This window comes from Athene noctua, chromosome 7 (assembly GCF_965140245.1).
Source record: "Athene noctua chromosome 7, bAthNoc1.hap1.1, whole genome shotgun sequence".
Taxonomy (NCBI): Eukaryota; Metazoa; Chordata; class Aves; order Strigiformes; family Strigidae; genus Athene; species Athene noctua.
In genome coordinates, this window is record NC_134043.1 from 6,633,263 (window position 1) to 6,652,350 (window position 19,088).

At 38.1% G+C, this 19,088-nt stretch overlaps 1 protein-coding gene across 1 annotated transcript in view; it reads left to right on the plus strand.

Annotated features, from left to right (window-relative positions):
- Positions 1 to 19,088, plus strand: part of LOC141962534 (von Willebrand factor D and EGF domain-containing protein-like) — a 185,895-nt gene that overhangs the window by 143,665 nt on the left and 23,142 nt on the right. The window contains exons 22-25 of the mRNA XM_074910812.1: positions 5,091 to 5,186; positions 5,942 to 6,037; positions 8,931 to 9,026; positions 10,584 to 10,679. Of these exons, the coding sequence (XP_074766913.1) occupies positions 5,091 to 5,186; positions 5,942 to 6,037; positions 8,931 to 9,026; positions 10,584 to 10,679 (384 nt within the window). The remainder of the gene's footprint in view (positions 1 to 5,090; positions 5,187 to 5,941; positions 6,038 to 8,930; positions 9,027 to 10,583; positions 10,680 to 19,088) is intronic.

A 19,088-nucleotide genomic window follows, 5' to 3' on the forward strand; every position in this document is an offset into this window, starting at 1 on the left:
CTTTGTAATATCTGAGGCTAATGCTCTGAAATATTTGTCAGTGGTGTTAGTTCACCTTAGAGCAAATATTCATTGTCCTGCCTCTGTTCCCCAACCTACAACAGGGACACAGGCCTGCACTTTCAAAGATGCTGTATCCACTGGACAAGGAAATAAATGCTGTATTTTCCCTGGGCTTGGTTTATTCCCCAGGGTCTGTGCATGTGGCTCTGAGAGCAGCTGTTGTACGTCTTGAGCTCCTTAGGGTGCTGTAAGGTGGAACATGTCCTTTCTATCCGATAACAAGGTTGAAGTTAACAAAAAATTCTGCTCTGAGCGTCATTGTTGTGATTGTTTCTGAGAGACCTAGACCCAAAGACTGAAGAAAGATAACAATTTAAGCCTAATTTCTGGTCATCCTTATTTTTATTTCTCTAACCCCTAGCTCGTTTGATTGGGAGTGTCTGGTTACTAAAACTGTACAATTTAAAATTCAAAAACTCAATTCCATAGAATACAGATAATTACTTAAAACTATTTTGGATTAGGTAATGGTTAATGACTAGTATCTTTCTAGTTTTTTAGAAGTCATAATAGTTCCTCAGAATTCCTATGGAAGATAAAGTCATGCTATTTTAGAAATATTTTCTTAAAAATACTAAGTCAGTAAAACTCTGGGATATTTTATAGGCTTTGAACCATATTTTCTAAGTGAAAGGGAAGTCTAGAACAGTAGTAGTCATGCTTTCTGCCCAAGAAATAGAGCAGCATTGCCTTGACATTACAAAACCACTGTTCAAACAAAATAATTTTCAAAATAACATGAAAAGTGGAGTAGTTGGGAAAGTATTATGACCTCAGGATGAACAGCTGGATGAAACATGCAAAAAAGATCAGGTAGCTGACATCATTTGTTCTCACATTTTTACATCCTAAAAGCTCTGCCTTATCAGACCAAAAGTCCTTCCCCTATCTCCAATAGCTACCAACAGCAGATGTCTGGCAGTATATGGGAAAGATATGGGGATACTGTCCAGAATAGTCCCTCAGCAAGTTTCGGATCATGTGCTTCAAAAAGCCCGGGTGACGCCTTTGAACAGAACCCTGCTCAACCTTTTCAGGCCACATCTGATTTTGCAGTTTTCTATCCTATCCCCTCAAGTCATGTCTTTCCCAAAGACCTGATCTACTCACTTGTTATAACTATAGCAAGTATATAACTTTGGTTATTCCTATCACCTTTTTCTCCATCTTTTCCATTTTTTCTATATCTTTTCTGAGCTGGGGGATCTGACCTGAACACGGTATTTAAGATGCAGCTCACCGTGGATACAGACCATAATAAAGTCTGGCATTTTGTGCTCTGCTCATTTCTTACCAATTCCTAACACTTTATTTTCTTTTTTGACTGCAGATGAGCACTCAGCTGACATTTCACAAAACAAAATCCATTAGTACAACCTAACCAGAACCGTTGTATGCATTTGTATTCCCAATTTATTCAGTCAAGTTAATTTTGTTAATTTTCTATTTGTTATGATGAGTATTTAGTTCATAACTGGGTTCTGGACTGCTGGACTATTTAAATATGCACAAGTTATTTTAATTGCAATATTACATACTTTAACCCTACGCTTTATTTCCTTTATCTGTGTATCTTAAATGCAAAAGAAAAGCTTCAGTCCACAACCTTCCAAAAGGAAAAACAATAACTTGCTAACTTTCTTCTCCTTTTTTTTTTTTTTTGCCTCCCTTGGGCTGCACATGTTCAAACTTCATCTGTGCATTTAGGAAATTAGATTAAAGCATCTTTGAAAGAAAATAAATGTACAATGATTGTATGAAACAAGATAGACCATGCTCCTTCCAGTGAAGTCTGGCCTGACCTGACTGGTTTTCAAATTTTTAAATGGAACAGCAGGCAATGCTCTCACACCTCCGAGCCTTGTTTTAGTGGCACACGTCTGGGACCTCCTGTGCAGGATGGCACAGGGTGTTTACTCGCTGTTGAGATGTTAAGCAATAACTCTGTCCTGGAAGCCATTTGCTGATTAGGCTGTTGGAAATGGAGGAAACAACAGAGCATCTGTTATTCCTCAGTACCCCCAAAGTTATCATAGAGAAACTTATAAAAAGTGCATGATCTCATTTTAACAGGAAAAAAAAAAAAAAAAAGTTTTCAGATATTTCCCAAAAAGCCTTTTCAAAGAAAACAATAATGGACTTCTCCATTTTCACCTCCAGATTTTAAATTATAAACATAAACATACATACATTTGACAGCAAGATTGACCATTTGCAGCAATGTTTTCCTCTTTACTGTTATTTTATACCATCCAAAACCGCTTAGTATAAAAACACTGCAATACCTTTGTACAATTTACAAATGCTTATGGAAAAAAATATTCATTCCCAAAGATGAAAGATAGAAGTTTTAGAAAAGAATTTGACACAAACAGTATATTTCTATTACAGAGGGAAATGTCTTTTAGGTGAATATTACTCTCGCTCCCACATTTCATCCAGTGTTCAGTTTTTATCTTTTGCTATTCATCAGTAATAGAATGGTTTTAAACATTTTACTATTAAATGTCACCATAAGAGCTAAATGTTTTAATATCCAGAATACCGTGTTCTTTTCTGACAGTTCAGATGCATCTCGCAATGTGTAAAGGCCAGATGGAAAGTATTCTATTCAAACGGACACATTCACTTTAAGTGCTACATACAAAACACGCTGAAATAAAGCATAATATGTTTGAATGCCACTGTGCTTGGCACAGCACTTAGGCACCTGGAGGCTTTATGCAATCATCATCCTACAGGAAAGGCAATCACATTTCACATACTTCAAAAAGAGTGCTACATTTTTCCCAGGTTTTGTGGTTCTCTGTCTCCATGAAGAGAATATTAACCAATTTTACCTACTGTTAATTTCTAATTGCAAAGAAATCCCTTTATAAACAATTCCTGTGCTTACCCAAGCCCTGAAGAATGGAGATGTCTCAGGTGGACGTGCGTGCAGCGGGCAGGTCAGCACCCTCCTTTCAAAGCCCTGCGCCTGTCATTGATTTCAGTGAGATCTCGAGCAAGCCCCCAACTGAGACTGGTGGCTTATAAATATAGTGCTGTAATTTTAAAGGAATAACAAATTTATTTGAAAATGGGTTCGATGTTTTTCCTTTTCTTCCACTTTCCATTTCACCATGGACTACTACCTGTTGTTCAGCCTAATAAGGTGAGACCCTGAGCTGCCCAAGCCTCTAACCTGCTCCAACAGCTGCTACCAGTGGCAGAATTAAAAAAACTTTAAGAAATTCTAACATTAACTGCTTAAATGGGTCTAAATCTAATCTATTTAGTTGTCCAGACAATGTTCATTTTTTTTAATTCTTTTTTTTTTTTTTTCTCACAGATGTACACTTCAAATTCCAGCTAAAAACATGCTGAAATGCAAATGTCTAAACCTTACAGCACATAAAATCAAAACTAGATTTAGCTTAATGACATTCTCAGCGTTTATAGTATGGATCTAAACTATATCTAGTGAGTTTTGTGTTCTCAAGCATGTCAAAACCTGAAGTTATTTTAATGCAGCATTGAAAATGTCACATTTAAAACTGTATGGTGATCAGAAATGTAAATACTAAAGTACCTGAACAGCAAATCTAATATCAAATATATTTCTTTAATGTTGTTTGTGTCGGAATCGTTTATTTAAAGGTACTTCCTTGGAGTTTGTCTTTTTAACTGCAATTGGAAAATGTGTGGTGGCTTTCATTTTTTTTTTTTTTTTTTGGATGGCAAAGTTCACATGCAATGGCTTTATCTGAAAGCTTGGTGATAATCACAAGAGGTGAGGAGGCCTTCAACACATGAACTTCGTTTAAATTATGTGGTGTCACTAGTATCTGTCCTTCATTTAGCTTTCCAATTACAGAGTCCATTTTCCAGGTTTAAGAGCAAAATGTGGTACATTAGGGTTTTTTCCCTTGTAACAATACTTAAAATGAAAGATGCTTTGTTTCAGATCTCTTTAGCTTCATTTTGCATTTTCCTTGGAATAACCTTGCTTAGCTTCATATCCATTATAAAAGACAAAACTCTGCCAGTAAAGTGTGCCAAAGTACATTTTTCTCTGCATTCACTTCCCAAACACAAGGAAAGATATTTTTCATTCTGTGAGGTGACTTTTTTTTTTCCAAAGGCACAAGAGCCAGCTGACACACATGCCTTACTCTGCTCCTGCACACAACACTTGTTCAAGTGTCAGTGATCGTCTTCTCCCATCAATGGTCTTCTCCCCTCCTCTCCTGCATTTGGCATACAAAACTAGCTCTTATTTGAGGGCTAGAAATAGAAGTGATCATGCCATCAGATGTCAGTTTTAAGAGACTAAACCTTCCAGGCTCCTTGTACAATAAAGCCATTAGGCTCATAATGATCAACATTTAAAAAACAAAGAAGTATCTTCAGCAAACAGCCTGTTTCAGGAGCTGCAGCACTTTCCAGCTTTACACAGTACACCTGCTCATCCTCTTTCTTCCACAGAATGACATTGCGTATTGCAGTATGTCAAGAAATCATTATGTAACTTGCTGTTTGTCTGCACACTTCACACTACTTCTTATTAAACATTAAAATCACTGCTTAAATGTTTGTCATTTTGCTGACAAATTCCCATACAACTCTTCTATGCAGAAGGAGCACTTCATCTCTGCTTTAGTGTAACCTCTGACACCTGTTAAGGCTTACTGAATATCCACAAGACAAATCTGTAGAGAGGAATGGACAAGGTCCTTAGTAATAACTACTTTTATACTTGATCTATCCTTAGACTTCAAAAATACATACTTAAAAATGTGCATACTCAGAAGTTAAATATGATTATGTTAAAATCATTCCCTTGCAGACATTATAGAGCTACTCATTAGTGCTGTATTACTAATGTGATACCTACTTTTATCCTGCAGTGTTTTCCTCAGTAGCCAAATTACTTGTTGAATTAATAAAATGGAATGAGAAAAGTAGTAACAAGTGCTGTGCTCATAACCACACAGAATGTAATATTTGGACTGTTTTGTTTTTATTCTCATGTTTTATTCTTGCAGTGCAGTGTGATCCACCATGTGAGCATGGAGGAACTTGTCTATCTCAGAATACTTGTTCTTGTGCTTATGGATTTGTTGGTCCTCGATGTGAAACAAGTATGTATGAACTCATTCAGGCTTTTGTCCTCATTGCATGTTTGAATTTGCAGAAAATTAGAAGACAAAAAAAGCCTTTTTACTTTTCTGTTTCCCCTTAAAATGATGACTGAAAGCAGCAAGGAAATCAAAGTATAATATATTGAAGTAAAGCATTAGCTAAACTACTTCAGAGCATATACTTACCAGTAGCATAGTTGTATTATGTAAAAATAAGCACATCTATGTAAACATTTTATACATAAAAATGCTTCTAGAAAAAACAAACAAACAAGCAAAACCTTCCATGTTATTTATAGTAACATTTATTAAATTCAAGGTTGTGTGAGGGAATGCAGTAATACTAATTTGGAGAACACAAAAAGACAACCATACCTATTAGGAGTCAGGTTATTGTGCAATACAAGTTACAAAAGAGGTTCAATATATAGAACAACTGGGGGGAAAAAAAATCAGCTTTCAAACCCTTTTATATTAGCTGAATGGCAAAACACATGCAGCTCATTATTACAGTCCTTGCTGCTTATTTAAATATCAGGTTGCTCTTGACAGGAATATAATTTTATCTCTGAACCAGAGTAGCTGGAATACTTAAAAAGCAAAGAATTTTAGATGCAAGACTCCTAATAGAGAAAGAAAACCAAGGAAAGGGACAGATACATCCCTCAGTTTACCTCTTGGACTAATATCAAGAATAGAGCAGCTTTAGGATCTGTACCAGTGATCCTAATTTTGCTCCTTTGCATATTTTCCAGTGGTGTGTAACAGGCACTGTCACAATGGTGGGGTCTGTGTGTCACCAGATGAGTGCAAATGCAGAAAAGGATGGAGCAGCCCTTCTTGCGAGACTGGTAAGTGATTAGAAATGACTGGTCTCTTGTGTCTTTTGCTGCCTGAAATCCATGTGATTCCTACAATTCAGCAGTCAGACTGGGAGTTGTTTACAGGATTAAAACGTAACAACAGGAGATCTAGTAAAGGGCAAAACCTCGGAAGACTTTGAGTTTATGTAAGTATTCATGAGTTTAGATGTTTATCTAAATCTAAGGGTCACATAGAGGAAACCCATAAACAAAACCTTTTTGCAGGTTTTTAAGATTGTGGAGTTTTGGAGTTTATTCTTAGCATGTACAAAACCAAAAAGAAAGCTATTCACCATTTCAGAACTTACAACCTTACTAGGCAGCTGCTACAAATGAGACTAATTCTCACTGGGACTCTGGAGATATGTTGATTTACAGTCACAGACATAACCTCACTCTTTGTTGGTCTTGTTCACGGAGAGCTCAGAGAATGAGCCCTGCCCCACACCCGCAGTGGCAGAGATGAGGGTGATGCAGCCATCTGCACTGCTCACGACCTGTGCAACTTCCAGTTGTCATTGCTTTTAACCCTACACATTTCTCTCAAGGTATGATTGTGGGGCAGAGAAGGTTTGGCTTTTGCTGATTTTTAATGTTACGCAGTCAAATCTGAGCTTAAAAATACAGTTTATGGAGGCTAGTTTAAATTAGGACAAGAACATAAGCAAGCAACCGTGACTTCCGGTGCTAAGTTATCAACTACATACACATTTTTAATACTAAATAGTCTAAAGGGGAGAAGGTGACCTAGAAAGGTAAGCTATTGGAAGCTGAGACTGACTACTCAGATTTTTGTAGTCCAGCTCTTGGATTCAGTTTTGCCATTCCAGAAGATGGCTTGTGACTGTATGAGGCAGAACAAAAGCCAGTTTCCAAGGAGAACATAACCGCTCACCCTCGAATATTAAACAACCTGCTGCCACGGCTGGAGTTCACACTGTTCCTCCTGCCTGCATCTCATACTTGCAAAGTACCTACAAAAGGCATCCACAGAAAGGTGCATGTTCAGGGAAAAGCCACCTTCACCCATCAGTCCAACAGGACAAGGTGAAAAGATTTTAACTAGGTACCTATTTCTAGTCAGAACTCATAGTTTAGAACCTTGTTTTGAATAGATACAGCTCAGACCTTCCTCTCAGGGTCTAAGCACTAAAAGCTGGAGTACATATTTTTCCTACAAAGGCACAGCAACTGCAGCACTCACCTGGGACAAGGCATGCAAAATAGTGCAATATTAAAAAGAGCAAGAACGAGGAGTACCTTAATCAGTGCCAGACCTCAAGGCTATAGAGGCAGTCTGCCTCTGCCATAGTGAATATTAAATGACTGAGACACCTTCAGCCTACATTACCTTTCCTGGAAGGTAAGAGACGTCATTTTAACCTCCATCTCACAGAGACTGCTCTTCCTGTAAGTGTTGAAATGACAGACCTATTGAAGACACATAAATTAACCAAGCTAAGATTCACGGTAAATGCCTGGGATTGCCACTAGCTATTCTGGTTCTCACTATCTCTTCTTTTTCCTACCAGAGATTACTCTTTTTGCGTTCTTCAAATTTAATTTGGGGTGGTTTTAAACAGGATTATTCCAAGAGGAGGACAAGCAATAGTAGCAGAAGCAGTAATTTCCAACCCAGAATAACAGCAGCAGGATTTGTTTGTTTGCCAATACCTTAGGTGAAAGACTATCAGGCTCACCTCTCCAGCACTGTTTTGTGTGCACTACACCGTATTTTGTGGATACTGTTGGGGTTTCCTGCTTCAAGTGATATGATAGGAGTCTCTGGATGAACATAGATGTAGAAACAAAAAAATGGCACTTAGGGGACTTTACCAATGGAAATATAAACACTGACAGAGTGCGGACATCTGTGAACTAGCTGGGACAATGAGGCAACTAATCCAAATTCACCATTAGCAATGAATTAAGTCCAATTTTGACTTCAAAAGTGATTGGCGCCTAGTCAGAGAGCCTCTCATCTAGACTACAATTTCACTTTATTTCTCTTTCCAAACTGACATTTTATTTCTCCTTTAGTTCTTCTGAAACATTTTAGTGACCCTTAATTTATTTAAGCTGAAAAGTATTTAATGTATTTAATGGGCTATTCTGTAAGATATAAAAGACAAAGGAACAGAAACAAAAAGACTGTTTTAAAGTGTCACTCTGCTTTACAATGAAAACTTTATCAGATTCCTTATTCTTCACACACTGACTTCCCAACTGAACTAATCTGCAATTCTAATACTTTTTTTCAATGGTCAGGTACTTGCCATATAGAAATATGCAAAACAGCTTTTAACTCCTAATGCTGTTATATCATCTACAGTAATAACAGATCAATAAAGAGGCAAAGGGAGCTCAGCCAGTGGCTTTGTTGGTGATACATGAGCCAATACGTTGTGGGAACTGGCATTTAAATGAGGCAGAACAAACGGAGGTTTTGCAGGGCATACCCATTCAACTTCATGGAACTGTCACGATGCTCTGCTGAACTCAGACAAAGAAGCAAATGGTTAATACCTCATCTCCAGGTTGTCCAGACTGTATGCACTGTGACTACATTTTACTACCTTGGGATTGTGTCTGGTGAGGACACTGAAGTGGAAGCAAATGAACTGTGCAAATCAAAGGAAGACATCAGAAATAAATTATTTAATTATATTTTATTTCATCCCCCAAGCTATGCTAAAGCATCACTGAAAAGCTCTCTCTGAGTTGCCAATGAAGCCACAGCACAACTGACCAGCAAGGATTGTGTGAAATTTATCACAATATTACTAGAAATGTTTATTCTGATGTAGCCACAAAAGGGTACGTACTCTAAAAATTTCAAAATTATAAGAGATGCATAGAGTTATCTTTTATTCACATACAGCTGTGTGCTATCCAGTGTGCTTGAATGGAGGAATTTGTGTACGGCCAAACACATGTAAATGTCCTTATGGTTTCTACGGGCCCCAGTGCCAGAGAGGTAAGTTCTATGTATCATCTTGATAAAGGATCTAGGCTTAAAATATAAACAGCAGCCTAAATCATTACCTGCCCCTACATGAAGTATATCCAGAGACTTTCCTCATGCTCTTCAGATGTTATAGTCTGTTGTAAATCTGCATTATATTGTTTTTAATGGCATCGTGAAGGAGTAAGCACTTATTTATAATGGCATTAATGATAACTAGACAATTAATCTAAAACTATCTGAAATCAGTGATACCATTAATTAACAACTACTCAATTAAATGTTAGATCGGTTCTATTTTGTCCATTCTGTGTGCTCCATAGTGTGCACTAAATTGTGTTTCAGAGCCAGATGATGATTTATCTTCAAATAGGACTCATAATATCACCTGCTTGACCATCCTAGAATGTAGTCGATGGGAGACTTGTATAGGGCTTCTTCAGATCCCTGCTGAAAGATCTGATCAAATATTACTCCGCCTGACATAAAGCAGGACCTGATTTTGAATCCCTGTCCTAAAGGGAAGAGCTCTAAACTGAGACTAACAGTATCTTGGGCTTCTTGCTCACTTTGTGCTGCAGAAGTCAAATTAATGAATACTTTAACTACACATTAGCTCAGGCAGAATATACAGGAGGGAGGAACTTATGTTTAGGGCTCAAACAGCTGGAAGACCCCTGTGTTTATACCATTTCCTTTTCATTCTTTTGAGCATGGCTCTAATAAACCCTCCTGAATCTGGGAATATTAATACACTTTTATTACCTGAACTATCTCAATATTAAAAGTTCATTTTTCTTTCTCTCTCTTTTGTTTCCCTGGAGTTGTTACATGAATGCAATCCCAATGCATATTTTCACAAGTGAATGATTCACACACAAAAATCTAATTGCAAATGGTACTTGCTAGAAGCTCTTTGGTTTTGTGATTTTGGGGGTGAAGGAGAGAGTGGAAATGATACAGGCTCTGTAGTTTGATGATCTTTCTCTTGAGATTCAACAGAGAATGTGATTTTCAACATCTAGGTGATTTTGATTTTTTATTCTTAAGTGTTACAGTTTAGACAAAACTAAAACTTGAAAATAAATATCCACATTTGTGGGATATAGAAGTGATATGGGGATATAGTGGATGGATGAAGAAAAGCAAAGCCCTTCATTCTGCTTTATTGAGAAGGGGAAAAAATAGCACCAAAACCAAGATAGCAAATATCAAACACTGATCTATATTTCAAGGGCAGAAGCCCTTGAAGTAGCCCTTTAGCTAGAGAGTTAGAAACCTAAGAGATTTTCAGGAATATTCTCACCACTGAACTGCAAGTATCTAAAAGAGATCCTTAGGTGCTAGAATGTCCTACGTTCTTTCCACAAACAAGAGAAAATCAGTATCTCCAGCTAGGCATCTGCCCAAATCACCCTTTGGAGAGACACCTTCTCCACCCCAACTAAAGAAAAAAGCTTCTGCAGACTGGTGTCCCAACACAGGCACCTAAATAAGGAGCCTATATATGGGCAATGTTGATCCCCTGTATGATTTCAGTGCACAAAACTTTTGCTTTCCTTTCACTAGCTGTTTGCATCCCCCCTTGTAAGAACGGTGGTCACTGCGTTCGAACCAATGTGTGCTCCTGTACCGAGGGCTACACTGGAAGAAGGTGTCAGAAAAGTAAGTTACAGACTTCTCTTTGGAAAGGGAACATAAAAAGTTTTTCTCCTTTTTGTGCATGTTCAACAGAACATACACTTAGTCTGGGTTTATACTGTGATCTCCTATAGTTCTATCAAAGCACATATAGCACTGTGTTATGTCTAAAACCAACTTGTTAATTAGAATAACATTAAGTCGAGTCAATGTGGGGAATAGAACATTTTGTTACAATCCTCTCTAAATATTTCATGCATTCAGAATGAGCAACCATGTATTTGGAGATGAATTCATTATTTTGCATTAAAGATTTTTTTTGGAAAAATTTAAAGCCAAAGGCAGAGGACTCAGAGACTGACTGGGATCCTTAAAAATATTAGAACATCATACTTCTAGCTTAATTAAGACAATCAGTTAATAATGCTTCAACCTTCCTTTTGTTCTTGTCACTGAAAACTCCCTCTTCACCTTAGCATCAGTATTCATATTCGATTCTTTTATTCTTCTGGGGAAATAGGTTATTTTGGCACTTTTACAGACTCTATTGCTCAACAATATCTGTCACCTAGGGAGTTTAGGATATGTATGTGAAAACTTTTTTTTTTTTTTTTTTATTATTTCTTAACCAGTTTGAAATTGGCAAAAGGGGAGCTGTGAAAACAACCATTCTTGGCAGGAAGAATCTGTACGTTTCCAGAGCACTTTATGTCTCTCACACACAGAGAAAAAAAGCTAGTAAAAAATTCCTTCCAGCAACAAAAGCCCTCTCAATCCCCATACTACAGCTCTCCCCTCCTTCAGCAGGGAGAATCAGTGCACAGTTCTGCCTGGCTGCAAAGTACACAATTGAATAGTCTGTTCTGGCAGGAACAAGCTGGAGGGAAGAAAGGAGGAAAAAACCTTATGTTTGGCATCTTGTTTTTGAGGTTAGAGAACATTAGAAAAGTGCTGTTTCCAGCTTTAAACATACTGCCACATCTCCAGACAGATCAAAGGAAAAAGAGGTGATCATGACTGCAGTCTAACAAAGCACTCCCTTAAATTCTCCAACTGCTACCAACTCACAGCATGTTTCTTTCCACTTTCAAAAAGTTTATGAGGCTTTGTTGCCCATCCTGGTAGAATCTTTTGCAAAAAGCTTTTTGATATGATGAAAATATTTTTGTTCTGTCCAATCTCAGCCTCCATTCTACTTCAATAACCACTATATAGTATGTTTTATTTAGCCGACTGTTATAAAAACTTAAATAAAGGACTTGTGTCTGTGATGAATGAAAAGAATTAAGTAGAAGGCAAATATAACTGTTTGCTTACTCTTACTGGCCACTGACTGTTAATAGGTAAAAAATATTGAGAAATTTTTCTTTTTTCTTGCTTAAAATCAACTGCACATGGGACAGGTATCGTGATCCATAGAGTAGTAGGTTATTCACAAACTTTTCATAACAAACAGTTGCTATTAAGGCTGTATGTCTTATCATTGTTGTCATATGAAATAGTTTCTCTCGCCTCTGCCAGAGGATCCAGGTTTCTCCGTGCCCCTGGAGCAAAGGACTGCAGGGCACACACCAGAAGTGGGTCTCAGCTGACTTCCACAAACCTTCCCCCACCAACAAAAGGGAGAAAACTAGCTGTCCCATCACTTGGAGACTGCTCTCAGTCCCATACATCTGTGTTCAACTGCGAAAGGCGTTTCATACCTTTTTTTAAGGCATGATTTTTTATCATTTTCAATCAGGCATTGAGCTGATGGGTGGATCAGCTGTCATACACGGCATACACTTACAGGCTAGGAGTATATACACAGACACGTGCTCTTAACTCACTTACACATAGACAAATGTGTAAAAGTGGAAAATAAACTCCTAGCATGGAGAAGTTTCACTATGCAATCCCTTTTACTTAAATAAAGTCTATAAAAAGTACCACAATATCTGTTTGACATTCCAAAAAAAGCTAATGTGTCATGTAGCTCATTTTGTCTCATTTGCAGTGTCACCAGGAGTATATATATACATGTTTATACATTTATCAAATTAAGTCTGATAATCCCATGACCACTTGGCCTGCTGAATCTGTAGAGGTGAGACCAGCCCCATGGGCTGCGTGCCTGAGTGATCAGAAACCCATCTGGGAGGTGACCCATTAAGTGCTTCTGCTGACTTTCCTGGGAAGGGTATGGTGAGAAGGAAATAGAAAAAAAAAAAAACAACACAGTAGATTTTTACTTTATGGAGAGGGTTTTCTCTGGGCTTAAACATCTATTCTGTTTGCCTTTAAGGACCCCATGTAACCCAGCTATGCCCTGAGTTGCACAGGATACTACAACTTGCACAGACTTGTAACATCCTTAAACAAAAAATAAGGAAAATAAATACCTACATGACAGTATCAAAACTCTAATTGGAAGTAATGTTCACTGGAAGTTTAATACTGCAACAGCTTCCATTTGCAAACCACCAGGACAATGTACCACATTTTCAGAGGAACTGCCAGAGGTGAACCTGTGGCCTAAATCATAGCTCAGTGGTGTCTGACCTGTTGCTGCCATGTTACTCCACGCTAAGAAATTTATAGCTGGCTTAGCCAAAATGAGCAATGTAACAGTTCTGAGAAAAACTGAAATTCTCTGTGAGGGGCTTTATCATTATTTTAATTGTTCTTTGATCGCTGAATATGAATTTGCAGTGTCCTTAAGTCCTTTTACACTTCTAGTACAGTTTCAAAAACCTCTGACAGCGGATCAGGTTTACTATGTACTTACACTGAGTCTCTCTAATTTTAGAAATTTTAGGTGGATTTATTACCTGCCTAATAAAACCTACCAAGACAGAGTGAGTAAACTTAAGACTAAGAAAGACAAGTCTGAAGAAGCTGTCCACCCATGTACTGCATTCAGAGCAGCCTCACATTCTTGATCTTTAGTTTGGGGAAATATTTGTGGGTTTGGGAAATTTCCAATGAACCATAAAAACTGAAAAATAGTCTCTTCAGAAACAGTAATGTGAACAGAAATATTATCTGTTTGAACCTGCAGTGAATGCTTGAAACTGGCAGTCTTTTCAATTTTGTCATTGTTTATACACAGCAGTACACAGTTTTTGCACACTTATGTCTGAAACCCACTAATATGAATTGCACCAGTAAGCCCTTAGATTTCAGCTTTAATATGCTCCTACATGGAGTTAGAGCAAGGGGAAAATTTCCTGCCATGCACAGCCCTGATTACAGTAGGGATGCTACAGTTTCCAGACTCATGGTACCGTGTCATTCTGGATGACCCCTTTGATGGAGCTACATGAAGTCAGGGAAGCCACTTGGATGCCCATCCTGGAAATAATTTGCACATTAGGGGTCTTCCTCATGTGTGAACCCACAGGTCTTGCAACTCAGATGCAAGTAACAGCCAGTCAAGTGGGACATACGTTTGTCTTTGTAATGCATCAACACAGGAAGAATAATAATAGTCGTGGGTATCTGTTTCTCCTGTAATTAATGCTCAAAAGTATTTCTTTTATTTTAGCAAATATCATAAAAAGCCACCATAATATCCACAGTTGAAATAACAGAATAAAGAATTCACATACTCTAAAAACTTATATTTGTCATGATACCAGCTTTATGATTTTGTTTTTAGATAGAAACAGTGTTTAGAGGCAAAGATAAAAATAAGTCAAATCAATATTTTGGTCACTTACCCCTTGGACATTCTGGCATTGTTTCACAACTTTTAGACATTTATCTTTCCTTCTTAATATCTCACCTGCATAGACAGAGAAACAAAACCTTCTGTTTGCTTTTGGCAGCTTCAGACTCTCAGCTGAAGGAGATAATTAAAACTAAAAGCCATGGCAGCCAAACAAAGACAGGTTAGTTCTAAACTGAACCCAAATACACCGTTGGGTTTTTTTAAATATATAGCATCCTGCCTTAGGATATTGACTCCCATCCCTGTAAAATTTGGCATTTCTAAGACTCTCTGCCTGACAGATAAATACGTGCAGGACGGAGTGGCAGCATCCTGCCTTTGTCATTCAGGCTTACTCTTCTTTGCTTCTTTAGTATACGCAGAAAGGCATTAATCCTGAAAGTTTGTGTTTGTTTTGTATGTAAATAAACATGACCTCAGAAAAATGTGTAAATCAACCAGCTCTGATTGGCTGCCAGCTGAAATATAATGCTTTGCCTGGTGTGTTTAGTAATAAATAACTGCCTGGTGATTATGCAAACCAGACACCCACACCCAGGACGAGCGGGTGTCAGAGCTGACAGTGAAATGTATGGTTATGCCTCAGCAATTGTACAACCTTGTATCCTCACTTGCTACGTGTTGTTTTTGGTATAATCAGTCTTGCTGAACAGAAAGAGGCAAATGCTGGCAGTACCTCAAAATAAAATATATTTCTGGATCAACTTTACATCAAACAAACATGCTTGGTGTGCATGCTAAAGAAAAGCTATTCACGCATGGCTTTAAATTCTCTTTTGAAAAAGATGCACAGCTGTAACAATCCGGGGATATCGCTCCTATTCATGAGGCTTTAAAGCAGTGTTCACACTGGTTTCTATTACATCCTCACAAAAATTATAATCAAAGAAGATAGATTAGATTTCATTTATTTACTACATGTATTTTCATAGGACTGCTTTAGAAACAACTCTTAAAAAAAAAAAAAAAAGCAAGCTAATAAAAGCTGAGTTTTCTTATGAAGGGTAGGAGTGAAGAGGAGAAAAAGAGGGATTCTGAGCAAAAAGGGAAGCCACAGCTCCCTCTGGAGCTCATCAGCAAGCAAAGGTCACAGGAGAACGGTGTTGACCATCCTCCTCCTCCCTTCCCCAGAATACCAACGCACCTGCAGCCTGACTTTGGCTTCTCTTGCCCGTGTACCTTCTTGAGGCTCACTGGGCACCAGATATCTGGGGTTTACATACGGTTTAAAACAGAAACTATGTTTCTGCATGCATCTATTTTATCAGGTCAGGCCAGATTGTGCCAACTTTTTATCACATAGATCATCACGCTGACATTAGGACTCTGCAGATTGGATCTCAAAGTTAGTAGATAACTATTTCTCCATTTCAGTAGTTCCTGCAAGCAGGATTTATAGCCAATACACAGTGCACAATATAACTCATGCTCACTCTTCCAGCTCTGCTTGCTCCTCTTCCCTCCCGCTCTCTTTTTCCCTCCCAGTACAATGAGAACTTTACCTGCATGAGAGCTAGAGGCAAACTAATTGGAAATGTGAACACTGGTTTTCAAAGGCAGCCCTTTGCTAAGCAATGTCATATTATGAAAGTCACTGACTTCCCATATTCCAGCCTCCAGCCTCTTATGTTTCTGCAGATACTGCCTTGCTAGCTGCATAAGCAGGAAGTTTTACTGCTCAACAAATTAGAATTCCACCGAGTTATCATCCTGATAACAGGCGATATATTCTCTGGGATATCTTCACTGAGTAGGCAGATTGACTCAAGCTATCTAAAATCAGCCAGTTTGCAAACCAGAGGTCCAGCATATCCTCCCACACAACTGAGCAGGGAACAATCCACATACCTCATCTAAATGGATGGAGTAATCATTTGCGGTTAGACTTGCTTTTCATGTCAAGGATGCGCTCAAAGGCAACAGCAACTATTTGTCCAAGATTTCTGAATGGCAGTGGGTGTTTGGAAATAAGCAGCTGCTCATAGCAAAGAGACTTGTAACTTACTGTTAAAAGAATTAGTTTTGTGACAGAAGTAGAAAGATTGGCAGACTGGCTTGTTGACTGGTTGGTGCACAGTCTGGAGACACAGGAAAAGGAAATTAGTTCTTACTTGCTTCAGTTCTTACCTGATTTTCCAGCCCATGTACCAGAATAGGTTCATATTAGATGTCGTCTTCATTCCGTGGGCAGGAAATACAACAGAAGATGAAGAAAAAAAAAATCAGGGCTACTACTGTCTTTCCCATTCAGCTGAACACAAAATGATCTGTGCATCTTACCTGGTGGGAGCAGGGAGAGCTGTGACTTCCCAGAGAAAGGGAGAGAGCCAAAAGGGAGAGAGTGACTCAAGGTACAACCCAGTTTGTTATCTGCTCGCAGAACAGCACTCTTCTCTACTCACTCTTAGTAAGGATTTGTGACAAAACCATCAGCTGGCCTCTCTGAAAAACTACATTTTGTTCATATATATGTAGCTAGTGCATTTATTTTAATAGGGGCTTTGAGCACATGCAGTTGCCTCTAAATTTATTTTGCAGGAAGAAAACAAGAATATATCTGGGTATGAACTGAATATATATCCTAAATAAGCCCAAAAGACTTATTAAATTTTTATTCATTCCATAAGCAAAACATTCACAGTCTACAGCATGAATTTTACTCGAGTAGAGAATCTAGGTTTTGAGCCAGTATTTATTTACTTGTGTTTTAAAGGCACTAAAGAAATGTGTCAGATCTGCTGCTGTATGTAAACACATACTTAAACTAAAAGAGCAGGGATTCCTGAATTACTGCACTTCTCTTTTCAGTGGGTTTCTGTGTGAGGATAAGTGCTTTTATCCACTACTTAATTTAAGAAACAATACTTTTGGGGATCTGTTTTAAATTAAACTATTTTTAAAATGTCTCTTCTTAAAAAAGGGGCATGGGATCTACCACTTGAAAAGCCCAGAGGACAGACAGTTCTAGAGATTAACATTGTCTGTTTATCCACAAAAAGACATTGGCAAGACAGTCCTCTCCAGCCTTAGCTTACTTTCTAAAACAGATAATACCAGGACAATTAACAGATTAGTGCAGTGCCAGTGCAAACAGATCTCTTCTAAATCTCCTGACCAGGCTCCCACCTGAGGCCCTCACTCTTTGGCTGGGTTATCAGCTGGACCATGGTGGCCTGTGGCTGGTTTACTTCTTGGTTTGAGACTGCGTCTCCCATACCACTGCGGTTCTCTTCAGTTACTCTGCCTGAGTCTCCCTTTTTCTTTGAACAGATGAAAATAAACCAAATTGCATCAAGCACAGGCAATGGCTTATCCCACTCAGCACAATGGAAACGTGCCTAAATGGCAGGTCATCCTGCAAGCACAGAAGCTGCAAAAACAATCAACAGAGGAAAACAATGTATGTGAGAATCCTTTCACTTCTTATTCAGGCATGACAAGAAAGCAACTCAACAGAACAATTTATACACATGCTGCAATGGTTCACTGACCTAATAAAACACAGAGCATTCTTCAATGAAGAGAAAATGTTACCAAACCCAAGACCCTAACAAGATGGGAATATAAACTGTGCTGAGAGTAGACTTTACAATTCCCCACATTAATTATATACTAACAGTTGCAAAGAGGAGAATATAGCTATAGTATCTTTCAAATTAATAGGGTTGCACATAGACTAAAAGCAATCAGTAAATGAGAAAAAGGTTTTGCTAATGATCTCCGAATCTGACAGTTCCTAGGAGAATATTCCCCAAATACATAAATGTGCATCTGCACATGCTTATTTTGTTTATAGTGGCTTTCATTTTGAAAGATGCTGACATATTTTACAGGTATCCAATCATACCACTGTATCTCTAGAGTTTTACCTGACAATAGACAAAATAAAGATCAGGAGACCTAGAGGGAGAAACATGAACAGGCAAAAGTAATATCAGAAGACCTAGAGTGGAGAGTCCCCTGTCTGTATTGGAGTGACAATCCCTCATCAGTTTCCACAGCTTCACAAGATTTAAGAGCCTTGCCTACCACATACTACCAGGGAATCTTTTGGAGGTATAGATGGGGAGATCAGGATCCTCTTTAATTGACAGAAAATGTTAGCATCTGATGAGACTGACAGGACAGCAAACAGGAATGCAGTACATTACACACCGACACTTGGAGTTTAGTCTAGGATCTCAATAGTTTTGCCATACAGTATTAATTACTATTCCATTTTTCCTGAACTAATACCAAATTAGGTTTATTTCCTGCTTTAATATCTCTAAAAGGCCCCACAGGTATATCAGAGTGCACATCAGAATGAAGACCAGACATAATTAGGCAAAGCACTGGCATTGCATTGCTATCTATATAGTCTACAATTTTTCAGATGATTTTTTCTTCTGAAATGTGTGCTAGGTCATGCAAACTAACTCATATTGCTAGAGCCGTGTGGTAAAGTGAATATATTATAAATGCAAACTGTCACCACACCCATCACAATTACATTTACAGCTCCCTCTGTGCCTTGTAGTAATTTGTTCTCCCGCACTGCATCCCTCAGAGGTTTCTACCAGATTATTTTTACTATTCAGAAAGGTAATTTATTGAAGAAGTGCTTTGCATCTCTGTCAGAGATATGTGAAGCGAGAAATAGGGATGAGCAAACCTCAAAATGATTGGTAGCTTGATATGGATAAGGATCCAAATTTTAGAAGAACCTTGCACAAAAATTA